Source organism: Chelonia mydas, chromosome 10 (assembly GCF_015237465.2).
Source record: "Chelonia mydas isolate rCheMyd1 chromosome 10, rCheMyd1.pri.v2, whole genome shotgun sequence".
NCBI lineage: Eukaryota > Metazoa > Chordata > Testudines > Cheloniidae > Chelonia > Chelonia mydas.
In genome coordinates this window covers 9,592,082-9,605,108 of record NC_051250.2, presented here as the reverse complement: position 1 = coordinate 9,605,108, position 13,027 = coordinate 9,592,082, and the positions used below count along the sequence as shown (strand labels likewise).

General features: G+C 54.7%; 1 protein-coding gene across 4 annotated transcripts in view; it reads left to right on the top strand.

The window, feature by feature from the left end:
• SLC29A4 (solute carrier family 29 member 4) overlaps nucleotides 1–13,027 on the top strand; it is a 34,297-nt gene that overhangs the window by 19,237 nt on the left and 2,033 nt on the right. For 3 of the 4 annotated variants that reach the window (XM_043524698.1, XM_037911049.2, XM_037911051.2), the window contains exons 9-11: nucleotides 1,111–1,298; nucleotides 1,836–2,076; nucleotides 3,487–7,972. In XM_043524698.1, the coding sequence (XP_043380633.1) occupies nucleotides 1,111–1,298; nucleotides 1,836–2,076; nucleotides 3,487–3,629 (572 nt within the window). In that variant the 3' untranslated portion in view covers nucleotides 3,630–7,972. Of the gene's footprint in view, nucleotides 1–1,110; nucleotides 1,299–1,835; nucleotides 2,077–3,486; nucleotides 7,973–13,027 lie in introns of those variants that run through there. The other variant, XM_037911050.2, reaches the window with a different exon arrangement.

Below are 13,027 nucleotides of genomic sequence, written 5' to 3'. Positions count from 1 at the left end.
GTCTTTTGCTCTAGCTGGCAGGGACAACTAGTCCCACTCTCACGTAAAGGGGCTTTCAGAGGCTGCCATTTAAAGTGGAACTGTCACCTTTTAATAGTACTGCAGCCGCTTGTGCATTTCTGTCGTGCCGTTGCGGGAGGAAGGATATTCTTTTACTAAAGGCTCAGGACAGCTGGGTTCAGCTCCTGCTTTGCCACAGCATTTTGAGGTGACCTTGGGCAAGTCACTTATTCTCTGTATGCCTCGGCTCCCCATCTGCGCAAAGGGGGTGAAAACACGCCCCTAGCTCATCCGTGTCTGCGAGGCACTCAGAGGTTACTGTGATGGCAGCCATAGACATCTATCCCTAGGATAGACCTTCCACCCCCAAACACTTTGCGGTCTCGATACGCACAGCATCTCTGAAATGCAGCTGCCTCTGGTGTGGTAGGCGGAACCCATCCAACACACATGGCGCTGAACAGCAGTGGAGGCCGAGAAACTTTTAGGCCCAAGTGAGGTAATCCCATGCTGCACATCACAGGGAGTCTGAGGGAACATTTCTGCCAGCACTGGACATAAAATAACACTGCCAGCTACCGCCGTCTCTCTTGCCTTTTTGCCCTCACAGGGGGAAGGGGAGGAAAGGGAGGTCACAGCGAGTGTAAATTAGCTATTCCCCGGAGTTGCAGGTGTGGCGTGTACACAACATGTGGAATTACAGCATTCATACCGCTCTAGCGTCCGATGGAAATCAGAGAGCCTGCTTCGGGGCCTGCTGGATTCAGCCCTGAGTTCTGCTGAAGTCATTTGAACAGCACTTGTTTACACCGGTCCTGAACCTGAGCCACAGTTCAGGGAATGGAGTCTGGCAAGGGCAAATGGGTTTCTAATGTGAGAGATGGGGTCAGAGCTCTGAGGGCAGAAGCCAGGGTGGCCTTCTGGATTGATACATCTCTGCCGCATGCTGGGAAAGCATCCGTTCACATGCAGAACTAATCAGTGCCTTTGTGAGCACCCCTAGACCAGGGCCAAGGCTGGTGGAGGTGAACCTCTCACTGCCGTGCTCTGCAGGGGCAAGAGCGTGGGTTTAGTAATAAGCTGACAAGTTGCTTTGGTGTCCTCCTCCAGACATGATGCTCCATCGCTACGTTGTCTCCAGGGTGATCTGGGCCTACATGCTTTCCATAGCCATGACCTACTTCATCACACTGTGCCTCTTTCCTGGGCTGGAGTCGGAGATCCGCAACTGCACTCTTGGGGAGTGGCTCCCCATCTTAATCATGGCTGTCTTCAACCTCTCGGACTTTGTAGGCAAGGTAGGAGGGGTCCTGGCTAGACCTCCTGTGCAGGCTTCTTTGGGGAGGGTGGGTAGCAGTTGAGGTGCCAGATGGGCAGTAGATTACTAAGGCACACGTCTTGTCTGATGGCCAGTCTACCCTGCTGTGGAAGAGAACTGGGAGTCAATTGCCCAAGTTCAGGCCCTGGGCTTGGAGGCTCATGACTTCCTGCTGTGCATATTTTTACAGACTTTGTCGTCCCTCCCCTGCTGTTAGAAAAGCAATCCGTTCAAACCGGGTTGTCTGCTGATCTGGTGTTATTAAAGGTGTGGTTGGTGTGTGTATGGGAGGAGGGTCTGGTCTAAATGGGGGTGGATTGTAACTGAAGATGGGCTAGGTTTGGATTCCTTCAGATCCCACAGTAGAGACCTGTTTGTTTCCAGTGGCTTTTTTGCTCTGGAACTGCCACTCAGTCTAGGCCGGCCTCCTGAACAGCCTCATCTTTTATTGATCTAGATTTTACTCCAGAAGCCGCTTTGCTTTGCAACACAATGCGACTTTCCCTCTGTGTTTTAGATCCTGGCTGCCTTGCCTTATGACTGGAGAGGGACCCACCTTCTCATCTACTCCTGTCTGCGAGTGATTTTCATTCCCCTCTTTATAATGTGCGTGTACCCCAGTGGGAAACCCACCTTCAACCACCCCGCTTGGCCTTGCATCTTCTCCCTCCTCATGGGGATCACCAACGGGTACTTTGGCAGCGTACCCATGATCCTAGCTGCTGGCAAAGTGAGCCCGGAGCAGCGGGAGCTGGCAGGTAGGAGGAATAATGTGTTGACACATGGCAGCCGCTCATGGGAGCCGTGTAGGGAGGCAGGGGCAGTGCTGGCTGGACCCACAGCCTCACAAGTTCCATTTGTGTTTCCCACGGTTAGAAGGGGACCAGGCTGTACTGCCCCACCCATGTCACTGCTCCTGCCTTCGGGCCCATCTGCACTAGAGCTGCTGCTGAGTTCTTCGCTGGGTTAACACATGGCCACATGCCCCATGGCTAGCATGTGGCTCCTAACCAGATAGTGCGCTGTGGTTTGCCGTTGCTCGTGACCCTGTAACATGACTGGCACCTGCGTTTCACACTGAGTGGCTGGGCCCTGCCACTGTAACCGGGTTAGTCAGTCCCCCAACGTCCCACATGTGTGCATGAGAGGGGATTTCGCCCGCTGCTTCAGCAGCATTGCCCCAAGTGCCCCTGGAAGCAGCAGCTGAGGGAGCGTGGGAGATTGCCCAGACGTATCCAGAATGCACTGCTGCAGGCACTGCTGTGGGATGTGGTAGGTGTGGGCAGGCCAGTGGGGGGAAAGATGCCGTGTGCATGGAACCAGTCCCATCCCGGTTACACGTTACACGGCAGGGAGAGACCAGCTGTGCCTGGGTGGGGGGAGAGGAAGCGGTTGGGTCACTCCAAATATTAAGTGGGTGTGGGTGGGAGGCAGGCCTCGGTGAGCGGTTGAGTCCCTCTCCTGTTCCTTTTCATCCCTGCACTACCCCACAGGCTCAGAGGCCATGTCCGGGCTGCAGGCCTCTGCACGAAGCCTGGCTGTGCACTGACGTGCTGGTTGCCCTGCATGTCATTTTGCAGGCAGCACCCGCACCAAGCGTGACTTATCCAGTGGCACCAGCCCAGTCTGGGAGTCATTCCCCAGAAGCCCAGTTTCTAAGAGCACCTACGCTCAGGGCTCTCTCTCTGGCCCAACAGGGTCCAGCGGAGGGGCAGGGGGTTAACGCGGGTGTGAGGATCCTGCTGTCCTTTTGGGGAGGGTAGTATCATTTTGGCCCCTGTAGAGCTCCCCTCCAGGTGGCTGTCTCCTGCCCACGCTGATCCAATTCCTGCTCTAAGGCTCCCCACCCCAGCTCATACCACTGCGTCTCCAGACCGCTGCGACCCTATCCACTGCAGGGCACAAACCAGTGACCGGATGCACCCTCGCGCTCCCTTGGCCTGGGAGCATCACCATCGGCACTGGTGGTGGGTTGCCAGCAATATGCTCTGGGGGGTATGTTACAGATTAGAGCTAGAGCAGGGTACCTCTGTCCCAAATCCGGCGGGGCCCAGGATCATGAGTGGAGACACTTCCTGGCACCCTGTTAGGGTCTGAGCCATGCGCGCTTGTCTGGCAGATGAGGGTTAACCTCCTGGCTTCTCTTCTCCGTTCCCCTTCTCCTGCAGGTAACACCATGACTGTGTCCTATATGACCGGATTGACACTGGGCTCTGCCGTGGCCTACTTCGCCTATAGCCTCACCAGTACGTCTCACAGTACCTGTTTCCACACTGAAACCTACAACAGCTCTTTCACGGCGGGGTACTGAGCGGGTGATGCGGCTGGGGCTGCAGAAGCTCTGTGCCGGGACGGGGTGCAGCAGAAGGGGGCAGGTGGGTTGGGCTGGGGAGGAGAGGAGAATGGGAATGATCTGTCCTGTATTTATTAATCCATTCCCACCCTACCCAAAATCTGATCCCTGAAATATTAATCCCCCTTCCAGGCCCCTGGCCTGATGGGCTGAAAGGCTGGAGCCTATCCTCAGGCCTGCAAGCTGGCCACAGGCAGGGCCAAGGGGTGTTTGCCGGGAGTCATCACGGGCTTCAGCAATGGCACAGAAGTTTGGGGGTGACAGTGGGTGTCGCCCTGAAATGGCCACCCCCCGACTTAGCTGCTTGCTCCTGGGGGCGAGCTCAGTGCTCCACAGCTGGCCTCATCTCCCCCCCCACCCCACCCCACCACACCCCTGCAAGGTCCTCGTGGGGCGCTGGATTTGTGGAGCAGAGCTTTACAGACAAGTGGATCCCCACTAGGGGATATAGTGGGGCTAGCGCATGCCTGGTGTAACACCACTGAAGTCCAGGGTGTTAAACCAGATATAAACTTGGCCCCGGGATTTCCCAGCCAGCTGTGTCTCTAGACTGGGATGTTATCCCCTGTCGACACTTGGCTGTTCCCAGGTGACTCCAGGATGGGGAGTGAATTGTGGTGAAGCTCTGCATTAGAAAGTCCAGCTGATATTTGGCACTGCCATGGAGCTGTTTCTCATGACTGGAGGGGCTCCAGCTCCTTGGGGGACAGAGCAGTGAGGATTGCCCGGCCGCTGCACCCCATGCCTTAGCATTTCACCCCACAGGGCAGAGCGGGGAGGAGACTCCTGGGGTGTAGGTCCCTGATTTTGTACAAGGGTGTGGGGTGTCCCCACCCACCCTGACCCAGAGAGCGTGTGCAGACAAAGGACAGGGCGCTGATACTGGTGAGAGCGTGATGGCGTTTGTGTCAGACGTTTGTGGTGGTCTTCGGCTCTGAGATACAAATGCCAGCCGTAAAATGAACCCCTTGGCTATACCGCCTCTACATATCCCACCACCATCCTAGCGTCCAGCCTCTTGGTCGTCACACCCCTCACGCAGCCGCTTTGCAGCACACGCCACCGCCCAGCACCGTCCTGCTGCCTCACAACTCACACAGCGCCCCAGCGCGCGCCCGCCACGTGGCTGAGTGTGTGTGCCAGGGAGATGCAAAGAGGAGATGAAGGGAAAGTGGGGAGACAGATTGCAAGGTGAGGGGGTGGTGATAGAGGGGCGGAAGAAAGCAGGAGAGAGAGAGAGAGCCTGATGGAGGGCAGGAGGAGGGCAAAAGACCTGCAGTGACAGAGAGATGCTCCATTAGAGTGAGACACTGTATTGTAATCACTGGCCAAACCCCCACTGGCCTCAGTTGGGTAGGAGTAGGGAAGGAGTTATCAATAGCAGGCACCACAACTGATCTGCCCGGTGTTTGGTACCGTGGCCCTGGGAGTGTAACGCTGGAGGGGGTGTGCCCCTTCCCAAGAGAATGACTGGTCCTGAGCTGAGCTGAATGCAACCTAGGAGCAGCTGCTTTGCTGTCCTTGGGGATCTGTCTACACTCGTGGCTTGTACAGTTTGCAAGTGGTGTTGTCTACACTAGCAAATGCTGAAGTAGGGGTGGGTGATAAGCAGGCAAAAGGCCCAGTGTCCTCTCCACACTGCAGCTTCCACCACTGCGCTCACCTCTGGGCAGGGATTGATGGCCAGGCAGTTTCCTAGTGCAGAGTGAGCCGTCTCGAAATTTCACTTCTTCCTTTTCCAGCCTCCCCAGTGTGGTGATGGACTTGGAATTCCTGCCCTTGGAGTCACAGTTGCTCCACCTGTCACCCACCCTGAAAGACCCAAGGGATTAGCTCTCCCATTCCCCCTCTTCGTTCCACCCCCCAGAGCAAGGCACGTGCTCAGTGACGGTTCCACTCTGGTCCACGGGACAGTGTCAGGAGTTAAGGAGGGTGGGGTGGGGAACAGAACCGTCACTGGAGACTAGGATGGAGTGGCTTCTTCATCTCAACTAGCACAGAGCTCATGTGGGGCCCACATGACCTAGTCCCACTGTTGACACCTCCCCATAAAAGACCATCCCAGTAACTAGAACTGCCTCTCTGTTGAATGTGCAGGGCCCTAGAGAGGCACAGAGGTTGTGCCCCAATCAAGGCTTGCTTCAGTCCTGCATAAGCGATTAAGGTGACTTGAAATGGGTCTTGTAAATGCCTTGTAAATTGCAACTCCAAGTTGCATACTTTTGCAAGGCTCCTGGCAGTTGATGTTCTTCATAAAGCCCCCAGCTCCTGAAGTTAGAAACCTTAGCTTTAATTCAAAGACTGTAAATTTCTAGTGCTCCTGGTTGTAGAGACAGACCTGAAAACCTGAACTCCCAAATCCCTGAAGGCAAATAAAAAGAACCCAAATTTTATTATATTTTTAAAAATCTCATGATTTTTAAACCTTTCTCATGATTTTCAGGAGCCTGCTCCATGAGTTTTGAATGCTCAGTGGTGTTGCAGGTGTTCCCCGTCTCCTCTTTCAATAGCGTATCACTGAGTCCAGGGAGAGCATCGTATGGGCCACTGAGTTCTGTTATCTGCATGATGATCCTGCATTGGCCAGAGCTGCAAAGTACAGGCATGGTTGTATAAAGTAGAGAGACGGTGTCACACTGGCCAGTTTGTGATCTTTGGACTAGATCGTAAAGTACATGATAACAGACAAATACTGAGAGACACACACACACACACACACACACTTAGCTGCTTGCTCCATAAATTTTATAAATGACCGTAGCTCATTTTGTAATATGTTAACTCTATTTTAGAGGATGTCATATTCCTTTTTTTTTTAATACAGAGCTGCTGTATAAGTGATTTATGGGGAATTCAATAGATTTTTCCTTAGGGGAATCAAACCAAGCACAGGTGTGTCTGCCTGCACCTGGGTCACCCTTCCAGTTGACTAGAAATACCTGATCAGTTGTCACCGGCAGTGAAACTAACCATTAAACAAAGTCATCGAGTCACGGTGCTGAGCTTTGGCCATCCCCTGCAGTTACAGTGCAAGGGTGATCACAGGCTGCATTTGCGTCCGTCTACACTGCAGTTAGACATACCCTGCGGCTGGCCCCTGCCAGCTGCCTCGGGCTCACAGGCTTGGGCTGCTGGGCTGTTTAATTGCAGTGTAGACGTTCCGGCTCAGGCTGTACCCCCAAGCTCTGGGACCCTCCCACTTCGTGGAGATTGGGCTCCAGGCCAAACGTGGACGACTACACTGCAATTAAACAGCCCCACAGCCCGAGCGCTGCGAGCCCAAATCGGCCGGCATGGGCCAGCTGCGGGATTTTAATTGCAGTGTAGACATACCCTAAGTGGCCAGGGCCTGCAGTCTCAAAGCCATGTGACTTTAGTCATGGCCACAAAGCCTTGTTCATGATCATAGCTAGTATTTTGCAGCTAATGGTTCCTTGCCAGCCTTTCCTGGCCTCTTCCCTGCTGTCTATTCAGAGTCATAGAGTGTAAGGCCAGAAGGGATTATTATCATATTCTAGGGTGGCCGACCGACTGCATAGCACAGGCCAGAGAATTTCTCCTGCAGTGGAAGGGCCTAGTCCTCCCTTCTGTGTAACCTAGCAACACTTGTCTGCCAGCATGGTGTGCTCCCACAGAATGGAGCACTAGCTTGAACAAAACGTCCTCAGTGCTGAGCTGGCTGATGGACCGCAAATGAGCCGTATCAACCGCTCCTAATGCAGCGAGGACGCAGCCTGCCAGCCCACCTCTGGCTGCCTTGTTGGGGTGAGCCGGCGGGGGCACGGTCAGGAGCCAGGCTGCCTTGTAGCTAACGGCAGCCAGGCACGTTAGGCAAACTAGCCCTGAGCCCATGACCAAGGCGGAACGGTTTTTTTAAAAAGAGCACTAGTGACGAAGTAGCCACAGACTGGGCTTGCCTTGTTTCAAGAGAGTTGTGCTCTGAAGAGCTGCTTGAGTCGCCGATGGATTGGTGGGGCCTGGCTTGTCTTCAGAGCGCCTCCCAACCCAAACCACCTTCCCCACACGCTGAGGGAGGTTGGCTCTGGAGCCGGACGTCACAGCTGGCCCTGCTCCAAGGGCCTGAATCAAAACCTAGCGGAAGGTTGGGGCTGGAGTGGATGCGCCATCAGGTCCCTTCTTATGCTAGCACCCGAAAACGGTCCAGGAACTGTCGAGCTGTCACCTTTCCTCCTCAAATAGCTCTCGTGTTGTGTGTCAGCCATGCAGACTCATTTGCCGTCCTATTTGCTGCGAAGGAAATCAATACATTTTCAAGAAATAATAAAATATTTGGCATCGTGTCAATTGTCCAGAGTCAGCGATGCGGCCAAAAAGTACGTGGCGTTGTAGGGAATACAAGCACATGGCTCCATTTCCACCTGCCAACCCCTGCCTCTCAGCTGGGCCTGGGCGGTCTCTTCTGTGAGCGGGAGAGATGTGCGCTGCAAAAGAACCTTGGCTCATGGCCGCCAGCGCGCTTGAGCAGGGCAGACACACTGAGCGGAGGGACAGGGCAGCAAACACACTCGCACTCAGAGCGGCCCAGCTTTGTTGCAGGGACAGCTGGTGAATCAGAGGAGCTGAGAGTTGGAGTCAGGCTAAGTAAGTAGGGAAATGAATTCGCCGGGGCTAGTTTTAAACCCTGTTCTTCCCAGGAAGGGGCCGCTGGAGAGTGGTCTAGCCATCAGAGGATGCCCAGCTCTGCCACTGGTCCCCTGGGCAAGTCCCTTCACATTGCTCACGGCCTCAGTTTCCTCAGCTGTGAAATGGAGCCGCTGCTGGTACATTCACTGGGTATGGGGCGGTTAATTCCCAGAAGTATTTGTAAAGCACATGGAGGGCATCAGCTGGATGCTGCCGTAGGGGCACAGAGCATGATTAACACAGCTTCCCAAGCCAGGGTTGACCAGCCTCAAGCTAGAACGTGGCTAGGCCTAGTCTGCCAGGGCCAGGGCAGTTGTTTGGAGCCATTTCTGGGCGATCAACTCAAGTGGGCCAGCATGTGGATGTGCCCCTCTGTTCTCAGCTCCCTCACTTCCTGTGCAGATGGCTGCAGAAGGGCAGCAGAGGAGGAGACAGTGCCACACCCATGGCACTGCCCCCATCATCCGCCCTGCGCCGATACCTGCTGCTGGGGGTCATGTCATCAAGAGCGGTGGCCTCCAGTGTCCACAGCTCCCCCAGGCTCTTGCACCAGCCAAGGCAAATTCAGTGAGGGCCCCAGCCTGCTGATTCATGCATGGGAAGATCATGATCGGACCAGTGTTTGTGAGGGGAGGCGGGGGGGGGGGGGGGGTGAGAGGGGAAACCAACTACTTAATTCTGCTCCATCCATCTGACCCCTCCTGAGTAGAGTCAGGCACAGGCACATGTTGTGCGGCCTAACCCTTTCAGAACATGCCGAGCCGCCTCCAGCGTGTTCGTCCCTATGCAGCGGGACCAGGTTTATATCGGTGGAGAGCGCGATTTCATATTGTAGCAAAGCCATGACCACTGCAACACAACATGGTTGCTGGTCCTGGCCAATCAGCCCTTCACAGCGACAGCAGCCAGATCTCCCTTCTTCCAAACCACTGGCGTCAAAGACGACGCACCATCAGTCAGCAGCAAGAGCCAGGGGGCTGTGACCCCCAAGGCCCTAGATTGGCCACAGGGCTGGTCAGGGGCTCAGGCTGAGCCGGTTGTGAATGCTGGTGGCAGAGGGACGTTAGTACTGGCCTGTCATCACTTTGTGCTTAGCAGGAACGAGTGCAGCAAGATGGCCACGCGCTCCCCCTTTCCCCTCTCATTGTCCCATTTGCTCCTCTTCTGGTGAACAACCGTGTGGGAGGACCTCTGGGTGGGCGCCCAATTGGCTGGGTTCATGTACACTGATCAGGGCATCTGCAAGCACTGGCTTGGAGAGTGGGTAGTTGCTAAGCATAGGTTCAGCTGTGGTGTATAGGGACTCTGCTCCCCACCCTACACAGAGGCCACAGGTACAGCAGGGCAATGCCCATCATGGGTCTTTTTTGCGCTGCAGGGAGGCCCATGCCTCTTAGCTGCTAAGAGTGTTACTTAAAGAACTGGACAGAGGAGGCTATTTGCCAAACACACGTTTTATCAGGCCGCCAAAGCCCAGGAACAGTGCTGTGTAGGTGCGCATGCCAGCTACTGGCCGCTGAGCCGTTACCTTCCACTTTACCTGTCTGCTGCCCTCCAGCCCACGCCGCACAACTGCGAGCCATGCTGACGCCAAAGCTGGTTGCCCCGCTGTGCTTTCCCAGCTGCCTTTCACGCCCTAACTGGGATTTAACCCCGCTGTGACCACCGTGCACGCGCACGACAGCCCAGTGTAGCTGAGGCCTGTGGCACAACAAATAAGAACTCGACTTATGGGCCTGGCGTGGGTGGAAGGAGGTGACCCTCACCCCTGTGGCTGCGGGGCCGTAACACCAGGTGGATGCACAGCTTAGACTGCCATGGCACCATGGGCTGCTGATCTGGCAGCCAGGGTGGATGGGGCCAAACGGTGGTGGTGCCATCATACGCTACCCCGGGCAGGGAACGGAGCTAGACCACAGTTTTGAACACGCGCTTGGCCAGGCCTCGTGTACTAGACCCTCATTTGCACACAGCAGGTTCAAGGCTTTTTCAAACTACTTGCACACACAACCCCCCCATTTTGGGGGGGGAGGGGGGCAATGTCTTGCTGGTTTCCCTTGCCTCTTCCAGGGGAAAGGCCATGCCCGATGAGCACAGGTGTCCAGCCTCAGCCCTTCTGTGCTGCACACATGGCGGGACACACATGGCTTGTTGGACAGGCATCCAGGCAGGCTCTGTTTCCGCCAACACTGCAGATATGATCACAGCGCTTACAACACCATCAATGTCAGTGGGCCATGCGCTCACCCTGGCCAGTGCTGGGTCGTTACAGAATGTGAGCATGGGTCTAACGAGAGCTGAGTGTGTAGGAGCTAATCAGGCCGTTTACCCTTGCGTCCCGCTGCCATTTTCTCAAACCAATTTGTTATCGTAAATTATTCACTCTGTCCTGTAGCTTGTCCAGCAACCATTGCTGGCGTGTATTTGACATATGGGGGAGGGGGGGGGCGGGTCTCTTAGTTCATTCTGATTGGCCAACCCAGGGAGACACTATTGTCTGTGGTGTTCCCGCCCTGGATGAGAAGAGCTTGGGTGCAACTCCTCACATTTCCCATTCAAAAAGCCACTGCCTTTGACTAGCCTGCAATATTTGATTGAAAGTGTCTGGCCTGTCAGCAAACGCCTTTGCTAGCATGGCATGGAAAGCAGCTGTAAAACACAGCCTGAACATGGGCAAAGCAAATGCCAGTTTTGTTTTGTTCTTTTTTAATCGGGGTGACCGGTCACGTTTGGCGAGATTTGCTCAGCGCTTGGCCCATCAATGGAAGGGAGCCTAAACTGTGTTAGAATGAGTCTGGGTCTCTCATGATCTTCTTTGATGGGCCCTGGTCAGCTCCAGGAAAAGCCTAGCGTGCAATTTATGTCAGTCCGCCCCACCAACACCCATTATAAAAAACTTTAAGACTGGGCTTAACTGTTCATTTAAATGCCATGGTGCAGCCTGCAAGAGAAGGCTGAAATTTGCAGTCCCGGAGGGGAACTGGACACACAATTCCCAGCTGCCTTTCCGTAGCCTCTCCCTGCAGGAGCGTTGAATATCTCAGCTGAAATAGGTGATTTGGGGAGTTGCAGAAAAGACAAATAAAGTGGCATTGTGTGAAGGAGCCAGTCATGTGACACATACAAGCTGCTTCACTAACACATGGTTTGCGACTAAGCAAACATGGTCTGGGCTGGCTGAGCAATGCCGTTTTGTAGCCTGTAACAGCTTATCAAAGCCAAATCGTGTGTTTGAACGGCAGGATTTACAGGTGCAATATGACTGTTTAGTGGCACGTGCAGCCTCCCATCTTGCTTGTCCAGTGTGTGCGTGTGTCCATAAACGTAGGGCTACATTAATGCCAAGCCACACTTTGAGATTGGCACCTTTCAGTATGCTCTTTTCCGCCCACCCTGGGCCAAGCTAGATAGGCAATTAAGGGGATACTCACTACATAGCAGGATGGAAGCAGCATCATGTCTCAGCCCAGCTGCTATCAGGTTCCCTTGAACACATAGGGTGGTTTAGGTTGACCAGATGTCCTGATTTTATAGGGACAGTCCCGATATTTGGGGCTTTTTCTTATATAAGCTCCTATTACCCCACCACCCCCTGTCCAGATTTTTCCACACTTGCTGTCTGGTCACCCTAGGGTGGTTTGTGAGGGATCCTGGCTCGCTCTGGGGTTGGCTCCCCCCTTGGCGTGCGTGTGTGTGTGCCGGTGTCCTTATCCCAGAGTGCTGCTGAAACGTCTTTGTTGCATCCACAGGGCCGCAGAGCCGTGGGCTGGGCTAAGATAAGGACGCTAATGCGTGTCTCTCTCAGGAGGGGTTTTGGGCCTCATCCAGTCTCTGTGTCGCTGTCTTAGTTGTCACTTTGCTGTTTTGTGTCTGCTGACAAATAAACTCTGGTTTTTGTAAAAGGCACCGGAGAGCAGGCCCCAGGTCGCTTCCTTTCTCTGCTGGGGGCAGGTCTGGCTAGAGGAGATACTCAGCAGCCAGCCAGCAACTGTTGCTAGTCCCTGAGCCTCTGCAGTATTTAGGTGCCTGCCGCCACTGATTTTAATGGGAGCTGCAGCTGAAAGGCCACGGCTTAGCTGAGCTGGCCAGAGCAGCTGGGGTGGGAATCAGGGCTGCTTACATGCTGAAGGCAGCCAACATTTAACCAGGGAAAAGCCACTGCCTCCCTTCTGTCCAGTCTCATTTTAACAGACATCTCCTGTCCTTGTCCCTGCGCCCCCCCTCCAGCCACTGCCTTGGCCCATCTCATTCTAGGCTGCGTGCTCCCCATGGCAGACTCGTCCTATCCATGCAGCCCTGGCTGGTAGTTGCAGCTTCTTAGAGATGGCTACATCTGGCTCCTGCAGGAAGTTACTGCGCTAATGGTTATCTTCCCATGCTGAACTGCTACCACCCCGTTGTCCTTCCTGGAAAAGCAAGGGGACAGTGAGGTGCAGCCCCCATGTCTCATCACAGGTACTGAAAATACCTGTGCCTTGGCCAGGAGGTGGTTGGGGCCAGCAGGGGCGCTCTATCAGCTCCTCTGCTTTTCCGCAGGTTTCTGGTAGTGGAGCATCCAGCACAGTCCAGCCATGCAGTTCCTGCAGGAACAGCCCAGGAAGCAGACACCCCAACCCAGACTGGGGGCAGTGCAGGACCAATGCCCATTTCCCCAATACCCCTTTCACCTTGTTCCCCCCTGCCCAGGGCAGAGGCTCCAAGCAAGCCAGACT